The 20702-nt window shown below is 40.7% G+C and overlaps 1 protein-coding gene across 1 annotated transcript in view; it reads right to left on the reverse strand.

Moving 5' to 3' along the window:
* Window positions 1-1720: 1720 nt before the first annotated feature.
* The window catches only part of CREB1 (cAMP responsive element binding protein 1), a 39950-nt gene continuing 20968 nt past the window's right edge, over window positions 1721-20702 (reverse strand). The window contains exons 3-8 of the mRNA XM_066553141.1: window positions 19149-19295; window positions 17211-17311; window positions 14282-14424; window positions 12693-12875; window positions 11124-11274; window positions 1721-8244 (exon numbers count right to left, since the gene is read on the reverse strand). Coding sequence (XP_066409238.1) covers window positions 8100-8244; window positions 11124-11274; window positions 12693-12875; window positions 14282-14424; window positions 17211-17311; window positions 19149-19295 — 870 coding nt within the window. The 3' untranslated portion in view covers window positions 1721-8099. The remainder of the gene's footprint in view (window positions 8245-11123; window positions 11275-12692; window positions 12876-14281; window positions 14425-17210; window positions 17312-19148; window positions 19296-20702) is intronic.

Below are 20702 nucleotides of genomic sequence, written 5' to 3' on the forward strand. Positions count from 1 at the left end.
ACCCAAGGGAGTGTGTTTGAAGGCTGCAGTGATGCTACTGCCCATAAATAACTGGGGAAAAGCACGAGATGGCACTGGCAGCTCAGGTGAGTGCCTTGCCCCTGACCTGCAGAGCTCTTGGTGGCCCCTCGCCAGCCCAGCAAGTGGCATCCCTTAAGGGGATACCTTCTCCTCTGACTGCCACTGGGGCACATGTCCTGTTAGACTTAGGAGACCAGAGCCAGGAATACTGCAGTTAGGCCACAGCCATGTGCATGTCAGCTGTGGCTGCATTTAAAGCTACAGTGTTTAGGGGCAGGCATCAGCAGTGAGAATGTAGCTCAGCTGAAAGCCCAGTCCATCCTCCCGGGCAGTGCTGACACCCACGTGCACCAGGCAGGGAGTGCTGCCTTCTGTTGTCCCAGGCTGGCTTCACAAGTGCTGTGTGTTCCCACCCACTTACCTTCAGGGAGAGGTCAGCAGTGAGTCAGGCTGCAAGTGAATCAGGCCAGGCGTGCAGGACAAGCAGCAGAGTGTAAGGGCTGGTGAGGAGCATAGGGAGCAGCCCTCGGCAGGGACACCTGCAAACTCCCAGCCCACGGGTCCCACCGGAGCTCCTGCTCTACTATGAGATGATGCATGACAACAGCTGTTGCCAGCAGCTGTTTGGCAATTATACCAACACCCTGCCCAAGCACTTTCGGTCACCCTGTTCATCCCAGCACTAGAGAATCCCACTCCTTTGGGTGGTTCCATTGCACTGATCCTGTTTTGTAACAGGTGATCTGAGCTCATTTGTGGAAGGATGTGTTTGGCATGCATCCCTGAGTAGTGGGGCAATGCACAAAGAGTCTCCTGAGAAATTCACTCGCTCTAGGGAGTGGGTCCAAGCCACAGGGGAGCAACCAAGTAAGACACAACCATGCTGTGACACTGAGAAACCATCCCTGAAACATGTGCAAGAGAACAAGCTTTTCTGAAATGTCATTGCAGCCAAGGTAATGTTTGACTGATATTAAGATACATAGCTGACTACACAGGGATCTGTGTTACCCAGTTCTTTTCAGTGCAAAATTCAAGCCAAAGTGCATTTTTATCTCAGGGACTAACCCTGTTTGGGATTCTCTCACATTACTGTAGATTTTTCTGAGCAAGAACGTGAATGGCATTATAAAAACTAGAAAATCCCAGCTGTAATGAGCTGACCTTACTGCTTCCCCTTGATTTCATTGGAGGTGTGTTTACCTCAGTGCTGAATTTGTTCTCCTGGCTTCCATCCCAGTGTTTGGATCCAGCCTAGCAGATTACATAATAGGGCTGTGATCCTTGCAGTGTTTGCTGCCTTCTGTTTCTGTTCTGTTCTCAAGACCAGTAGTACATGGTTTACAGGAATGCCTAAAAGTGAGACATGCAGCATATTTAAACTGTGAAAGGCATAAGCTTTTCAAACATTGTTAAACAACAGAACTGCCACCAGAATGAGTACTGGAAAACCGGTTTAAAAATATCAGGAGGAAGAGAAACTTTGCTTTTCAGGACTTAACCTCTAACTAGTCTAATCCAATTAAGATTAAAAACAGCCTTCTCTTTGGGGAGAATACTTTATGAATACTTAGGGCAGGGAACAGATTGAGATGATACCATAGACTGCTCAAAATACACCTTTTCCCATATTCTTCTAGCTGCCATTTGCCACTAAATTAAATTAGAGTAAATGGAACACCCTGCTCAAAAAAGAGACTTTGTAGAGTTTTTTAAAGCATGTTTATGTGACTGCACATAAATGTTTGTGTAAAAAGGGAGTTATGACAGTTTATACCACAAAGGTTACAGTAAGAAAAAGCACTTCTTTATGACAATAATTCACAAATTCACAAGAATCACTTTAATATACAAAGCAATTACTACCATTCTGAAACACAAAGCAGCTAATATGTACATAGTGTTAATAAAATGCATTATAACCCAGTACAATTCCTTTTAAACACAGATAAAGCACAAAAAAAAAGAAAAAAAAAAAAAAAAAAACACAACAGGGATGTTTCTAGATTTTTGGGGAGATGTAAAAAAGCCTTTATTTTCCCCCGATGATGGATTTTCATTTAGTCTTTTTAACTTCCACAAGTATGTGGGAGTCAAGCTCAAATACCCTGTTCTGTGCTGACATGGTTTGGGTGAAGAATCAGAAATGCAGATGAGGTGAACTTTCTCTTTCCAGCTTACACTACAAAGGGAGAATAATACCCTCGCTCTGGAAGCTTCCCTGAAAAACATTGTCTCAAAACAATTTCAAATTATAAATCCAGAGTAGAAACAGCTAATTTCTGAAGTGAACAACCAATCTGTGGAAAAAGTCTGTGGAGGGGCTGGCTGCCAACTAGCACCTCTTCTTGTCCTGTTCCCATCCCAACAAGTCCATTATAAGCAGCACAGTTATAAATCTCATTTAAACTTGAAGTTGTAGAACGTTTTAAAATTAAGCTTTTAATATAAATAAATGTAATTCAACACACAAAAAATGGAGTGGCACCTGGATAAAAACACAACTTGTGGAGAGCACCCAAACATCCTCAGTTGTTAAGAGTGGCCATTTCCAGATAAGCAACTGGCTCAAGGCCTGCCATCCCCATGCTCTCACTCAGCTATCCCCTAATTTAGAGGAATATGCAGCTGAGGCCGAGTGAACTGCTAGAGTCCTGAGTGCAGTGAATGCTCAGCTTATGGAGTGTGCCAGCCATGGGTCATTCCAGCCTGCCCCTGGCCCTTTCCCTGCCAGCACACAGCTCCCCAGGACAGCTGCCTGCTCCTGCCCCTCCTGCTGAAAGCAGCCCCGAACTCAGCACAGAGCAAGTCACAAACCTGCACTGCAGGGCCAGAAAGCAAAGAAGTCACTCCCTTCAATTTGTGCTATCCCAACTAGCCCGAGCACATCTCTCTGCAGACCACAGCTTAAATACATTTTAAAAACACATTCCAAGGCAAAACACTTGAAATGCAAACCCTCTTTACACCACCTGGATCTGGTCCCTTTTCCCCAAAGATTCACACACTTAATTCTATCTATCCACAGACCTGAACCTGCCACAAGCACACAGAAGGTGGATTTCAGCACCCTCTCTTCACCAGTCTGGCTCCTTCCAGACCAACTGAGCTTCAGGATACATTCAGGCTTTTGTAAAATCAGCTAGCAAATTGCACAGCTCAGAAAAATGAGTTCCCAGGCAGACAACAGAGAACCATCGATGTACTGTATGCTTTTTAAAACCTGCTCATAATGACAGACTTCAGGGTTAAATTATGATCATTCCTGCTAAAGAAAGGTGGTTGTGCTGTGCTTTTCTTTTCAAGCAAGGTGACACATTGTCAATGTACCTTTACTTCCTGGTGTCAAATTACTGGAAAGCCTTTTGATTAATTTTCTTGGAATGCAGCTTGTAAAATCCGCAGACAAATCTCAAATTAAGAAAAGGGGAATAAAGTGGCTGAAAAATAGTTCAGCTTTCCTTCCAAATTAACATCCCTTTCCCACATGGGATCACTGAACTAGTTCTACTCTAAAAATAATTTCACATCCATCCTCTACATACTGCTCCAGACACCACACGTTTGATTCCTGCCCCTCAGCTCTCCTGCCCTTCAGCAGCAATGCCTGCTGGGCACCAGGTGCTGATCTGCAACTTCAATTAGCCAAGGAGCCAACTGCTGTGGAGGAGTGAATTGTGTGCAGGCAGCAGGATCACAACAATTATGCCAGTAATCTTCTCAGGCAAACCAAATTTACCCTAATTTTTCTTTCTCTGTGTTTTGTTTGTTGTTTTTTTCTTTAAAAGTGCACATTTTAATTAAACATTTACAAAGAACATAATGTAACAAAAATAAATACGTGACCTTTTGGTTGGATCATTGGCAAATGTTACATCACTAACTAGGCTTCAGGGTAAAAAAATTACAATAAAAACAAGGTCTTAGAAAATCAATTAAATCCTCTATGAACTATCATAGATTTGCAACCACTGATATCGAACTTGCTTTGATAGGTGGATTTGTCTTTAAACCACAAAAAGCACTGTCTGCCATAAATGAAAAAAAACAAAATAAAAAAGCAGGTGCCAGTTTCCACTAACAGATGACTAGTTGCTGCTGCAGTTTACTGGAAGCCCAGATTTAAATAAAGCAACCTGTGGTACAAATTTAGGTCAGAAACTATCAGGGCTGTTTTTCCTTATTAAATCTTTTTTTTTTTTTTCCTGAGCCTCTTAATGATTCCAAACACCCCACCAATTTTCTGACCAATGTACAAGTACCAGAGAAGACAGTGATCTCCAATGCAAATGCCAGCTCCAGGCTAGCCAGAACTACAGTGTCTGAGCAGTCCTGATGAGCACAACAGCCTAAAATTGTGCTTTCAAATACAAGCAACGGTGCCGGCAACTACCCAGTGCTGGTGAAATTGCTGCCTAAGGAAGAATGCATCACCACTACCCCAGGAGGAAAACAGAAGTCTTACCAGTGGTTCCTTTAGAAAATAACACCTTAACAACCTTTCCAAATGTTTTGCCTTTGATATATAGCTGCCAAAGAGAAAAAAAGCACAGAAGTGAATTACTCTGGGTGGTGGTGGTTGTAAAACAAACTGTTTACGTAATTTCAAAAATCTTCATCAATAAAAAACAAACTTCACAAAAGCCACGAAAGATGAAATAAAATTCTTGAAAATGGGTAACTGAGAGACAGCACAAAACAAATCAGTAATTAAGAGCTAGAATAACGCAGCCCAGAGCTACTGGGGTGAGGGGAAGCTTTCACACACACACACGCACATCCACACACACCCAGACACACAGAAAAGTAAAAATTCTTTTTCTGACCTCCATATACTATAATACTCAGCATTCCTGACTTAAAAGCTCTCAGAGCTGTAGATTATATACTGTGTGTATATATATATATGTACATATATTATACATATGTATTTTCCAAGAATATCTAAATTAAAAGAGCACCTTTGACAATATCTTAACTGCCTGATTGGTGCTGTTGTTTTGCAAAATAATGACATTACAAAAATTATATTTCAAACCAATTCTTGTTTATTATGAACGTAACGGATCTAGCCCTTTCTAACCCCCTCTTCAGGTAAAAGAGTCTATCAGTTCTTGAAAACTCACAACCGTGAGATATAAAACTAATCCTACCTCCCCCTTGTCAGCATCATTTCCATCCTACTTCCAAATGGCCTTAGTTTATAGAAGCTTATCACCCCAACCTCACTACTTGGTAAATAACATAGGAATGGATTCCTGTGTCATATTCTTTCCCTTTTTGGGTCAATATGAATAGTAAAGCATGTATGGGTAGCCTAGCCAGCCCTGTACTTGGTCTAATACATTTTTTATTATTGTAATCTATAATTTTCATTAAATAAATTTGTGTCCCATAATCCTCAGTGCAGCATAAATAAAAATAAAGATTCTTGCAGACCCCTATGTACTTTGAATAACATTCCTTTTCTCAGTGGAACTTTATTTGCTAATGAAGCCTAGGCTAAAACCACGACAGGCCACTTGCAGACCACACACAGACAAACGGGTAACACAGTTCTCCTCTCACTGCCACACAAGTTTGCACAAACTGTGTGTTAGGAGAAGCCCACCTGGGCACTGTTTTAGGCTCCCATGCCCATTCAGCCCCCAGAATTTGTGCCCAGTGATTACCAGCAAGCTCTGAACAGTGTTCATTACCCACTAGACACAGCTCTCAGAGCAAAATCTCACAGTTTTTGCAAACAGAACAGCCTTTATGTGGGCATATACAGCTTTTTCTGTGTTCCTCAAAGCTGCAGGAACCATTCCATGTAACTGCAAATGAGGCCACCATGAGCTTCATACTTTACAAGAATGACTCCTGTATTACAACATTTCTACTTCTGAACTCGTTGTGGAAAATGTAACCGTTTTATGTATTTGTATTCGCTGATTTTAAGAATCAGTTTTTATAAAAGCACTGCTGAGAACTTAGGGTCTTCTTTAAATTTGCACTGCTAAACTAATAGATTCATCTCCCATTAAATAAAAACAAAAAAATCAACCCTCTATGGCAGATAAAAATAGACCATTTATAAACACCCACAAAACTTGTGAAAGTGAATTATTTCATTATTTCTGATGCTTACGTTTTTTTCTTGAAATACAAGTGTAATTTGAAATTCCTGATAACTCTAGATATAATAATAATGCTGTAAGTTTAACCCTGCTCCTTTTAAATTATGTCTCTTGGAAACTGAATGCCCCTCAAATGAGAAATCTAGAACTTTTAATACTGCTTAGGTGTTTGAGACTCAACTGCCCAGAGTCTTCCAAGTATTTTCCTTATAACATCACACTGACTGTGCAACCTTTTAGAAGCCTGTGTGTGAAATTTATCTTAAAAAGATATAGAGTGAATGGGAAAAAATATTAGCTAATACTCTGCTAGGCAAGGCATTGGTATAGACCAGAGCCTCATCCATACATTTCTATACATAAAAGTTTGACCAGAAGCACAAAGTAAACTTACTCCATCAAATGACCCGAGTTAATGCAGTGAGAGACTGGCTTCAGAGGGCCAGTACACAAACCACACATGATTCTTTTGGACAAATTCATTTTGACAACTTCTTGATGATCTTTTTTGGTTCTTTTTGAGCATGATTCTTTTAAAGTCCTAATGCTTAGTACAGAGTTTTTCTTAAATATGAACTACCTTTTTTAACACCATAAATCTGGGAAAGACCACAGTTCCTCAGTGCACAGGAAAAAACCTGATCTTGCAAACATCTGAGGCACGCAAGTAATTTTAGTTGCAGGAATAGATTACTCAGTAAATCTGACCCTTTCCATGAAAAAATATCCCAAATAAATTAAGAGTTTAGCTAATCTGGCCAGGTTCAAATAATCAGTATTTTCCCTTTCAAAGCAAGAGTTGGAATATTCGTGTTTGAAGTCCTCTTGAATATTTGAGGTTGTCCTAGTAGTTGTACTGAAATTTAATTTATGTATAGAAGGCAGCCTCAAAGTTCAAAAAAGAATTTAGCAAACCAGGCTGATATTCCTACTGAGCACAATAATTTCCATTGCATAAGACAGTGGTAGGGAAATAAAAACAACCTCATTGCTTGAGAGGACTTGGGACACAGACCATACTGTCTTCAGGGAGTAACTTAAGTGGAGTTGGCTATGCTTCAACTGCTTAGTTGTTCTGCATACAAATAGGTAGTGATTTAATGTGTTACCCTTGTTTACTATGTGACTGTTTACAGAACATCACAATTGCATCTTTCTAAAAAATTTTCTTTCCCATCCAAATATAATTTCCCAACCTATATCCTGTGAAGTTGGTGGCTGTTTTCTGTGCATTCAGAACGCTGAACGCACTTGCACACATAAGCTATGAGAATCAACAACTGACCAGTGAAGCTCATTTCAATGCATTTGTTTCTCAAGTATGGAGAAGGTTTTACTAGTCCAGGAGGGCTTAATACAGATTGCAGATCAAAGGCCCTCCTGGGCTAGTCTGAAGAAGGTCTGTTCTCTCCACACCAAGAACGTGGCAGTGAGGTGCCCTTGGTCTGGCGTGCTGCTCAGCCATGTATTGGTACAGCTCAGCAGGAACGTGTCAAACCAGTGTGGCAACCACCGCTTCTTCATTGCACCATGCATGCTCCACCTATGTGGCCCACTGCTCTCTGGACCAAGAGGCTGGAGTGGCTCTGTCTCTAAGGCAATGGAAAGAGCTCAGCACAAATTCTCAACATCTTTACAAAAGGACCCTCCCCACAGTAACTTCCCAAGTGACCACTGCTACTCCTTGAAGAGGATCGGGAGACGAGAGAAGCCTGTTCTTCTTCTTCACGCTGAGACTGATGATGAAATTCATCTTGTAAGGGGAGAAGTGGAGGCAAGTACTTGAACATTCACAGTTTGATGCAAAGCACAGATGAAGTATATTCTGTAGTTGCTTCAGGCAGTTTTGCGCATAGAAAAAAAGAAATGTTTAGAAAATAAAAAGTTTACTTTGTCTTTCTGGGTATAACCAGAACCAGTCTCTATCCCACCTGGACAAGTGAAAATGAGAATCCAGAATTAATCTGATTTGTGGCAGTAAAGGTCCTTAAGTGCTTTCAACTCCTCAATCAGTGTCTTGTTTTGGTTTTCAAGCACAGCCACTCGATTTTCTAGACATTTCACATACTCCTTTTTCTTCCTGCGACATTCACGTGCTGCCTCTCTGCAAAGCAAAAAAGGCCATTCAAATCCAGAACAATCATTTGCAGACACGGGCTACCTAACTGCTTTCAGGCAAACCTTTACTAGTACTGCCATTTTCAGAACATGGAGGTATTGCTAAGAAATGCAAGTGAGGAAAAAACACTGAGTTCATAGCAACTGCTCCTCACAAATCACACACACTCAAGATCCACGCATCATTTCAACATACAGATCCCAGTAAGAACCAGTAAAATTATTATTATTATTATTGTGAGCATAGGCTCGTAATCAGGGATAAAATTTTGCTTGCAGGATTCATATTGGAGCCTTTAGGCTGAGTAAAATGCTGCTGCAATAATTTGACTGTATTATAATCTTTTATTCTTTTTACAGTCTTTAACCTTTCCCTTTGAGCAGTCCAACAAGATGGATCAACTAGTGTTAAAATGTGCTGTATTTAGAGCAATCACGTATTTGCTCTTGAGCAATGCTTTCATTTTAATAATGATGTCTGCATCACTGCAATGATACTATTAATGACTCAAATAAAAATAAAAAACAAAAAACCATGTCATTCTTTAGTCCCTGTCAGCTATGCCAAAAACAGATCTCAAGACAATCAAACTTCTAAGTCTTGCTTGTAAAGAGTGAGCTGCCTGTAGGTAACTTGGTAACATACCAAGACCACCAGTGAAAAATACCAGAAGGTATTAATGTGCTGCTGAGCATCCTGAAGCAGGAACAGCAAGGCAGGAACTACCCTGCACAGCAATATAATGGCACCAACATGCAAAGCAAGCACAAGGCTAAATGCCATGGGCAGATGGGAGCCCAGGCAGAGGGCTCTGCTCCTGCAGTGCCCCTTGTCCAAGCAGCACTCTGCAGACACAGGGAAATAAACACTTATTTGCCCTGAACCTTTAGGTGCAAAGCAGAACAGCTCCAAAAAGAAGAGTCTGTGTGCCCCTTCATTGCAAACACTGCACAGACTGGTGAGACAGTCAGTGTTCTGGGAAATGAGAAGACAAATCAGAACCCAGTTCCTCCTCTTATTAGATAATTAGGAGCTGTAAAAACAGAATGCATTCCAGGACCTAACTGATAAGAAGCCTCTAAAAGTAATTTCTGAAATTCAGCTCCACAAATGAGACAGGATGAAGAAAACATAGCCTGTAAGCCCTGAAAGGACTCAGGAATCCATTTGTCACTCCCACAAATACAATTTCACATGCCTGCAGTGCTTCAGTAAACCATGTGTAACATTTAGAATTTAAGTAATTTTGGGCCGTTAGCAAAAGATTAAGTACTAAGGGATCAGGAAATGCCTCCCAGTGCAAACTACTAACAAGTCTCCTTGAATCACAACATTTTCTTTCTGTGATTTTTTTCCCCTTTAGGCCATGTATATTAAGCCACCTCAAGTCTGTGTGTGCTAGTTGTTTATTACGAACAGCCAGAATTTTACTGAATTACAACACAGCTTTAAAGATGTAAAATTTATACAGAAAATTTGCACAATAATATCTATGAATATTTACACTATAATCCTCCAGTAAGTACCACCTTACCATCTGCCTCGCTATCCTTTTTCCCTACTTTGCTATGGAGCTTAGATTTGCAAATATCTATTAAGCAGACGGGCTAAAAGCACCACATGCATCATGATACTGTTGCAAAAGCTGTCAATTTAACTCAAGTGGGGTAATTCCCCATTGTTTTTCTTGGCTTTCACAAACACAAAAGCTTTCTTTTACTGGAATAAGACTGATAACTAAATGAGGGTATTCTGTGATTCTAATTAATTTTTTTTTCAAATGCAGAGCCTGAAAGAGTGATATCCACTATTCACTGGTACGAGAAAACTATATAAAAAGGGAGATGGGTGACATTCTGTACAAAAACCTTTTAAAAAAGTGACCTCTGCTGTTCAGCATTATTTATTTCATTAAAGCCCCTTGTATAAGCACTGGGTCTGCTCAAGTAAGTTTCCATTATGTTCACAGCACAGCAACCTACAGAAGAGAAATGAACCTGCACAACATCAGTTTTTTCAGACTGACAGATGAAGTTAACAAAGTTTTCAGGGGGCTTCCCCTGCTCAGAAGGGTGGGAAGCACTGGGTTCTCAGTGTCACAGTAGAACACACAGGTTTCAATCTGTGGCCCATGGGTAAGAGTTCAAGCTTGGTGTGATAGGCCAAGTTCAGGCCCACCCCTTCCCATTCCCACAGCAACAGACTTCAGGAGCTCAACTTCTCCCTACAGCTCCCTTCCTTTGCTGCTTTCACCCACTCCCATCTCTAAGCTTACACTGGATCCTACAGGATCAAGTCTTTACCTTTCTTTAGCCCCTCTGCTGCCACTACTGGCTCCACAGGACTTCAATCAAAGGGAATAGCTGCTCATTTAGCCTTTGCTTGAGCCTTTCAGCCCCTGGAGGAGAAAACCCAAAGCGGCTAAAAGAACAAGTGAGACAATCAAGAGAGTACTCACGAGGAGCACACGTGGGCCAGCAGCAAGGCCAAGGGAGAGAATCCAGCAAAGTAACCACATGAATGTAGTAACTCAAAAAAAGCATCTTGGTGTTTGTAAGAATATCTTGGTGTTTGCAAGAATATATCTGCAGTCATACATGCAGTATCTCACCAAGTGCTTTTCTCCTTACGGCAACAACCAAATTCACACACCTCACAGAACAAGTCTGACGCTTCACTTAAGGTTCACGGTCGCAACACACAGCATTAGTAGATGTGCATTTCTGCTTTGCATTTTTAAATAAAGGCAAATTCTTCATAAAGCATTTCATAGTATGGCTAAGAAAGATGAGCACCCTCAGCACTCGACACTCTGGGCCAGTGCAGAGCTGCCTGGGCAGCGGCAGAGATGTGAAGGTACGTGCCTGTTCTTCATCAGACGCACTTCCCTCTTGCGCGCAGCCTCCTCTGCCGGCTGGGTGGGCAGCGCTGGCGAGGACGCCATGACCACTCCTGGAGCAATGGTGCTGGTCGGGGCCGTGCGGATCTGGTAGGTCTGCACGTCTCCTGAGGCAGCTGCAGGGACACAGGCAACGGGACATCAGTCTAGTGACACGTGCTGTGGGGAGCACCTGCTCATCTCTCCTACCTGTCCTCTCCCTGACACAGTGACCCAGCCATCTCTCTGTGACCCAGCCATCTCTCTAAGCGTGCAGCCCGGGCCACAGCTCAGCAGGGACAGCCATCATCTGGGTCACCACTGCCACCTCAGGCTCCCTTTATTCATATATGCAAGGTTTTGGCCATTCCTGCTGGAGAAGTCTTCACTTGTGCTTGGTAACTTGATTTGTCTTGCAGTTTAGCTGTGCTTCTTTCTCCCTTATTATATTTTTTTGTACTGCTCTGGTTTTTGGGCAATTCTAGCATTTCTAGAGAAGGACAGGGTCACTATTTCTAGCTATGCGCCAAACATCTGCCTGGAAAAGGAGGAACTGCATGTGTAAGTATCTAACATAGAAAAAAAGGTGTAAAAATGTAGCATTTACTCCCACAAGAGATGGACAGTGCACTCTATTGCTTCTCTAGAATGAGCAAGGTCCTGGCTTTCTTTTACTTTATTAATTTTAATCTTAGGAGTGTGTTAATTTTGCCTGAGCTCATAAAAAACCACAATACCACCTAAAGAAATCATATGACCTTAAGAACACAAAAACCCAAAGATCAGTGCAACAACAGTACTCCTCTCTGCTATGCATTTTTACTGATGCCTGGTAAACTCTTCACTGGATAACTTTCAAATCAACTACTTAACAGTAATAGAAGCAGGGGTACACTTCTGCTATTTTCAATAAAAATTTTGTAATAAACCAAAGTGTGTATTTTGATAAAATAGGTCCCCACAACTTACTCTAAGCAAAAGTAGCTCTGCCAAGTTGAGGGCTAGACCAAATGATCACTTAAGACACTCTCCTAAATTGTTCTATGAGTCCAAGACTCACTGATTGAGTCACTCACTCAGTGACTACTTACAAAAGTCACAGTAGGAAGAAATTATGATTTACAATTGAAAAAAGGGAAAATTTACTAATAAATTAAAGTGTCCCTTTAGAAAGAATGAAACATCCTTCTCTCCTGTCTTTAATGCTTGCTTTAAACTTCCTATTGTTGCATATATGGAAGAACTCAGAACTCTAAAGTGATATTAGTTTTTGCAGAACATATTAAAAAAATTGTGTGGACAAAATTCAGGAAATACAGCATGGAAAAGCAAAAATAAATATATTAAACCTCAAATATCCACAGTTTACCAATCTAAAGGGAAAGGCTCCAAAAATATGACAAACAGCTTTGTCCAGAATTTCAGTAATTTTATGGACTTATCTGTGCCAAAGCTGTTAATTCTGTTTCCTGACACATTTGAAGGAGTCAAGCTGGCAACTTATATCTGCACAGAGAAAATGTTACACAAAGTGAGTGGCTGTGAGGTTTCTCACCTTGTACAACAACCTGGTTGCTGGGTACAAGTATCTGCTGTCCATCTGTGGTCTGTGCATATTGTAAAATGGTGGTGCCAGGTTGGGTTGCAGCTGCATTGGTCATTGTCAACGTCTGGAGACCCTGTACTCCATCTGTGCCATTGTTAGACAACTGGATTGCTCCTCCTTGGGTGATGGCAACTGCAGACCAAAAAAATCAACCCAGCATTTAAGACACTATTCACTCATTAACTTACATTATTAAACCTAGGTATGGAAGAATACTGATCTAAGCTAAATCCTTTGAACCCTTACACACCCCCAAATCTGACACATGGCTTCAATGTACATGAAAGAAATCATCCTTTGAAAGGTAAGTTTTCAAATGTTTGTGAGGGCCAAAACCCACAGCTAAAATACAGACTAGTTTCTCTAATAAAACATAATTACATGGAAGAGCTACAATCCACTCCCAGGGAATACTTTTTAATTTGTTAAGATTTTCTTCTTGGTTGGTTTAGGTATTTTTCTCAGTCTTTAGTTTTTCTTCTAATCTGAAATTACTCTCATCTTCTGTGCTTTATGCCCTTCAGTCTCCTCTGCTGCTAGTGCTATCCATCCTGTGTTTCACTTTCTTTTTGATTTGGCTTTTTTTTCCTTCTGATTGTGTCTCCCCTTCTCTACAACTTCCTCAGACCCTTACTAGCTGTTTTATCATTCATAAAGGTACAGTTTGGTGCAGGCAGTCTTAACTTTGCTGGTTTTTTTTCCTTTCTTTCCCTCAATCCTGTCATGCAGGTAAACTGGGCCATCAGCCCTTTTGAGTCACAGAAGTCCACTGTGTTCCTATATACAGACACACCAAAACCTCAAGTGTCTGCACATGCACTTATTGTACAGTTATAACAGGAATCAGAATTAACCACATCCATTTCAATAAAATTAAGCAGGGTACAAAGCAAAGGGGTTAAGGAGTAAACAGAGATACAAAATTTTAAAGAGATTTTAACAGACAGATATAAACAAGTAGCTCTTTCTCCCTTTTTTATGTGTTGTATGTCTCCTACTGTATGGTTAGTGTGAGCCAGCATGTGTCTTATCTTTAAGGCCATATCCTCAATCATTCTTCAAGTCAAAACACTGTATCTATAAAATCTAACACTGAAATATATACTTATGACATATATTAAGCTTGTCAACAACCGTTTTTTTCTAAAAATGTAATTGCAGACCATAATGCTTTTTTTCTAATGATGAGGTTACAGCTTTGTGAACAAATGTTAATGATCTGCCAAGAAAAAAAATAAACTTCTGAATTCCTCCATCTAGTTCCTGAAGTGAAGAAGTTTATAATAGCATTAGGGTTAGTTCCTGTTTTGCCTCAGGATGCATGAGCTGCACCAAGTGGCAACCAGTCCCAGAATGTTAATTGAGACTTTCAAATACTTACAATAGAAATGTGTACAAAAGGCCTGGTTAACAGTCAAAATAAAATTCTTTTTTTCACCTCCTGCCTTGCCCTAGTCCAAACAACAGTTACAGAAATAATAGTTCTTCATCTTCTCATCCCCACTTACTAGCACCACTGAGAAATTCAGACTACATACTGTACTGCCCACTGCTGGTTTGGTAAATGGGAGTTGGCACCGTAACAGTGGCGATGGCAGGTGCTGCTGTTTCCTCTTCAGACTTTTCTTCTTCGATCCTTGGCACTCCTGGGGCGTCTGAGGACAAGTCATTCAAAATTTTTCTGGCAAAGACAGTGTGTTGTAGAGATTTTAATAAAAATTGGGGGAGAAAAATAGTCTATCTGATACACAATGCTGGGGAAAACTGTGAAGTGCAGCAAGCCAGCAAGGAAAATATGAGTGGAAAATGAAAACCACACACTATCTTCAAACTCTTATTGGAGAGGATTGTTCAAAATGCCAAGCACTGATGGGCAGGGGAGCGAGCACAGAACAGCTGTGTTTGTCAAAACCTATGATACAGCTATTACAACCTTTCCTTCTTCTTCAGACCATGTTTCTCTCACCCATTTTTATTTGTCTCTTGCTTTTAGCCATATAAATATTTGGAAAAAAAAAGTCAGAACCTGTCTCCTCACTTACACTGGAGGAACTGCTCCATTTCAAAGACTATAAACACCTCAGCCAGAGAGCTGAGAATCAAGGGAGTTAGCAGAATACTTGCAGAGAGCCAGCAGTTCATAATTTAACACCTGCCTGGGAGACAATACCCAGTGTTTGAGAACAGTCTCACAGTTATGTTCACAGGTGCCCTGCCTGAGGAAGTTCATGGGTAAAGGAAAGAACAGATTGTTTCATTATTTCCATGAGCTAATTATCCAAAGTCAAAACTTTTAAAACATCACTGCTACAGGTCCCACTGAACATGACTGTAGACTGACTACAGCAGTCACTGCAATTTGCATCACTGAGATCAAACACTGTCCTTCCTCAGAGGACTGTTAGGCTCCTTTCACTGCTGGCATATTCTATTATGTCACAGCAAAATGCAGTAAATGCCCTTAGGTAAAGGGCAATATTTTTTGTAATTCTCCTCCTATGTTTTCCGGTGGACTGGCAAAGGAACTCAGTGGCAAAGCAAACACAGCTGTAGACCCCAAGTTCCAAGACAACACTACTCTCTTAGACGAGCCTCCTAAGGCTGTGTGGGCCAGAACACCTGCATGAAGCTATCTGGGGGGGAGAGCAGTCATTCTGCTCAGCAGCCTGACAAACAGAGCTTTGCTGTTGCTGTTTTGACTTTGTGTGCATGCAAGAAACCCCAGCACTGGGCAACACTGTATGAAGAACCACTTGGACAAATAAAAAATTCCCATCCAAAGAGTTTGCAGTCTAGGTGTTAGATCAGAAACTAGTGAATGAAACAGATGAAAAAAATATGGAGAAAGCTGGGATGATGAACAAAATCCAAGGAGATAAAAAAAAAATCACTTTCAACCTCATGTCATTATTACATCGTGGTTAAAACCTACCTTTGCCATCATAAAAATGGATTTAAGTAAAGGATAAGGTGGCAGCTTTACAAATACAGGAGCTATGAACTGAATACATGATGTACTTGAGTGGCAGAATCACAGAGGAGTTTTTGTGGAAGAGGTACAGCTTTCAATTCTGTGGACATATCTGCCCCTATCTTGTTTTGGGCCATTTACAGCAGGTTGAGTAATGCCAGCTGGGAAGTCTCTAAAGACAGCAGTGGTCTGGCTCAGCCTTTCTGACCCAACCACCACCAGCCTGGAGTCTGAGCTGCATATACAAGTTTTACAGCTAACAAAAGTTGCTGTGTCACCATGATCTGGTTTGAAGACAGAGGCTGTGTTGTGGCACCAGTGCATGCAAGAGAGTCCATCTCAATGAGAAGTCAGCATGCACAAGCACCCTCTTCTCAGTTTTGCTGCTTGTTTACTTAGCTCTGTTTTCTGACCATATACAGCCACTCTGCCATATATAGTAAAATCAAGTGTCTTGCTGCAGAAGCAGACTGAAGGGAATCTGTGGCAGCCTTGGAGTTAACACTGCTCCTCACAAATAAAAATATTCTTCCAGATCTATTATGGCTAGGGATCTTCAGCAATGATTTTCACTATCTTTGGCAGAACAGCCTTGAAGGCTGCTGGACAAGGCAGACAATCTCCCAAGTGCTAAAAAAGTACCATGGTAGAGATATGCTCAGGCCCACAGCCCAGCTTCTATTTCCAAGACTATGCTCATAAAGGAAAAAGGAGCATCTGAATTTTCTAAAGCAGCAGGAACTCACGGGTCATTTAAAGCCTACTGAACCCCAGAGCTGTTCCTTAATGCTATTTAGCGTATTTTAAAAATAAAAGTGGGATTTAGTACAAACACAAAAAGCTGTACAAAGGCTTAATGAATAAAGTAACATGACACACCACGTGAAGGAGAACCTCAGCTGGTTTTGCCAGAGGTATTTGCCATGAAAAAGAGACACTAGATACCTTTCACTATATTCAACTCATATACTGACTTAACTTTAAACACAAACTATTTTGCTCAAGCAGAAATTCTCTCTGAGCTATGGAACATCACAGCTTCCTTAAGTCTCATGGGAGAAAGGAATTAAGTTTGATTGCTGCTAGCATTTCAGAAATAATGAAAACCAGCAGAGCTGATTTTTTGCAGACTACAGATTACACAGAAGTCCCTTTTTGCAAAGCTTCAGTGTATTTTGTATATTAAGTATTCATTAAAGCTATTTCTAAGGCATCTATCACAATGATACCTCAATTTTCTGAAATGTGGAAATTAGCATATTCTCAGCTCACTTCTGTCTTAATTGAGTGTAACTGTTGAGGTTTCTTCCTTCTCCTGCTTATCTCTTTGCATCCTATTCCACAGATACATTCCATATTCCAATTGCAAGACATGATAGAAGAGAGATTTCAGTTAAATGGTAAATCTAAAAATAATAAAAATATAATCCCACTGTTTGTATCTCCATGTCAACACACCTATCCATCAAGAAATGATTCTGCTTTAAGCTCCATACCTGTAGGAGGGTCGTCTGGACAGGATTTCTCTTCGTTTCTGTGAGTCTGTGACACTGTCTACTGATTCCTGTGAATCTTCACTTTCTGCTATAGTGGAGATCTGTAAATAAGAACAGCAATTAAATATAACAAGACACTTCCAATGCCTTCATTTTAAGGAAATGTTGATATCCTGTGAAAAACACTACAATGCAAGTGCTCTATCTAGACAACAAACAGAAAGTTACTGCTTAGTAACAGATCCACAAAGAAGGACCACAGTCAGTGATCTACCCATCAGAATGGTCTTTACAATTTCAATACTCCAATAAGAAAACCTAAACATTAATACCATACAGTTTTTTGCCTTCCGTGATGTTTTGTTCTCATCCATTGCAAGGAAACAAAGATTTTTTTTTTTTAGTAAAATTTAGGGAGAGAATAAGTAAACGAAATTAAGGTAGCAGAAACGTTTGGAAACAAAGAATATAATAGTGAAAAAACATCAATTTATAAATAATGAGGTAGATATGTTAAAGAGAAACTGCCTTTTATGGGGGAAATTGCCAGGAAAATGTCATACATGAAGATATTAAAAAATAATGTAGTGCTGCAATTCTGAGTATCTGTGCTAAAAAAGCAGAATGTTTATGCAGGAAAGCTAAAATAAAATAATATTAAAATAATTTGGATAATTTAAATTCGAAATGTGCATGACAAAATATGTAAAAGCTAATGATGCTTATGTGAGAAAAAGAGCTCACATCCTGACAATTTATGCACTCTAGAGAAGATTCTTAAAGGCTCAAAAATCTTTCTGGCACCCACATCTCACAATTGTCAGATAGAGGGCCTGAGTAAGTCCAAGGCTGACTGTGAACTACTGGGCTCTGAATATCAAAACATGATGGATCTGCATTGAACCAGGTGAATTCCAAGAATGGCTTCATTGTCAGTCTCTTATCTTCTACCTCCAGGGTAGCAACTTGTGCACTTATCTCAAAACTGCTCACCTCTGATAGATTAAAACTCTAAACTTTTGACTGCAATGGCTGAGGATGGTAGAGCCTGCTACAAACTCAGCACTGAAGCTGAGAAGGAAAAAATAAAGATTATTATCAGAATGGTCTAGTTTTAAATTACACATACCTTATTTTTAAAAATAATACCCAGTTGAATATCTCCATCAAAAAGTCACAATACCTACTTTTTGAAATGAAAAATTTTTTGAGCTAATTGTTTTAACAGCAAATGAATAATGTACAGTCCTTGTCCTGTGGTGTAGCTGCTGTACACCAAAGAATTTCTGCATTCAGTAACACTGAACTTCAAGTGGATAAAAAGCAAGTTAGAAGTTGTACAGATTTCAGACTACTTGTCTCCTATCTTCAGGCTACCTCACCATATTGCATTCCCTGTCTTGCTTCAGAGAAGAGAAAATGCTAAGGCTTCACAAAGCACACAACACTCAACCTGCACATTTTAAAACCATTTCTAAGTAAGGACTGATAGGTTTATTTTAAAAACCATAACATACAGAGACCTTTTTTGTAAACCAATGCAAATATTTCTTACTGAGTAAAGAATCTCATTCTAGGATACTGGTCTCATTAATTATGAAAATACAATATTAAAAAATAAATATCATCCTTTTGTTCACTTGAGAATAGTATGAACTCTTACTCAATAAAAATATATGGAAATACTGTATAGAGAAAAAACAGAGTAATACTGTAGGAAAAACCATAAAGCTGCTAAACTCACCAAACAAATTCTAGAGGGAAATGAAACTCGGCAATGTTTGAAAATGAAAAGTGGTTAAGCCAGAAGAGAAAAAAAGTCAGAGTAGCAAATACTGTACAAATTTGCAAAAACACAACCCAGGACACAAATACAGTGCAACGACAGGCCTATTTCAAAGGCCCAATTTACATTTTAGGAATTTCTTCAGTCAGTACCTGAACTGTCTGGACCTGTGGAGACTGAATAACTGATGGCTGGGCAGCCTGAATCACTCCATGCACTTGAACCGTCTGCCCGTTGGGCAGCTGAACTAAGGTCACCGTGGGGGCAGAAGATGTTGCATGAGCTGCTGGCATAGATACCTGCAAAGAAGAGACAGTGAGCATAAATTAGGTTATTGCAAAATCTCCTTAGTTCAGTACTTGTATTGGTGAAAGAACTATGTCTTTTCTAGACCCCAGTCAGATGACCCAAATGTTTCAGTGTAATATAAAACCCCCTGAACTGCCTGAGCCCAACACCTGACCTACTTCACAAAATAATCTAATGCAGAATTTCTGCAGGCTCAAACATAATTTGTAAAATCACTGACAAGAAGAAAAACACAACTGCCTCTATTTTGAGGTAACCTGATACAAATACATCATTACCTTTCACTTACTTCACTTGGATACTGCTCAGACTCGGGTGTACTCCTACAGACACTGCTGAGTCAGAGGCAGAAACATATGGGAGTGGAGCTATATTTTTTCTCACTCAGGAAAATGCAAAGAATTTGCCAGATGTAAGAACTTAACATTTTTAGGGAATCATACCTTTCACTTTCTACAGATTAAGCCATATGAGTAGCTGGCAAAGTGCATGTAAATGAAGAAAACTGACCATGTGCTCCGACAGAAAAAACCCATATGTTTGCAGTGGAAATAAGTATTTTGCAGGCAGTCACTGTGATTATTGTGTAACAGGTCAACACAAACTCGACTTTCAAGAGTTATTTCTATGAGGAACAATTGCCCATGTTTTAAACACAACTGCTTCTCCAAGCAGACCTGCAGGCAGGGCAGCCGTGCCAACAGGGATACACTGATGGGCTCAGCATGGCACATTATGGCTTGGGCTTTGGGGACAGCAGGAGCCACACACTGCTCATACCACAGGGCAGTCTCACCCTGGCTGGCCACAGGAACTACTCTGGGTAGCTGAGTGCCATATGCACCAAGGCTGCTCCATGGCTGGGCACACGCCCAGCACATCCAGAACTTCCAGCTGTCTGCTGCCAGGATGCCTGGCTTAGGGGCTGGGGGCTCCTGAAAGGCTGCAGGGTGCAGCACACCCTGCCCCAGTGAGCATCCCTCCCACACCCCCTGGCCTCAGGGAAGGACTGCAGGCAAGCCTGAGCTGCTCTGGCAGACGTCAGCCAGGCCATGGCTTGCTGACTCGCCAGCTCTCTTCTGGTCACCCAAGTCTGGAAAACCTAACAATGCTCCAGGGTTCAAGAGCATTTACAAAAATTCGATCCACATAGCTGCAGTGCAAGAAAGGGCTGCACTGCTGTCCTACCTCATCTCAAAGGGCTGCTATGCACAGGATGCAGAAGGAAATCCTTTGCTGTCCCTGTGAACACGTGATTCTCAAAAAGCTGCAATAGCTCATCTCTGAATTTTCATAAACATCCATCACTTAAAATGAAATCTTGTTTAACAACAAAATTAAAGGGAATTACATGCAGACCTCTCTCCTCACAGCTGTCTCTCCCTAATCCACCAATT

Source organism: Molothrus aeneus, chromosome 7 (genome assembly GCF_037042795.1).
Source record: "Molothrus aeneus isolate 106 chromosome 7, BPBGC_Maene_1.0, whole genome shotgun sequence".
In the NCBI taxonomy this organism is placed as follows: domain Eukaryota; kingdom Metazoa; phylum Chordata; class Aves; order Passeriformes; family Icteridae; genus Molothrus; species Molothrus aeneus.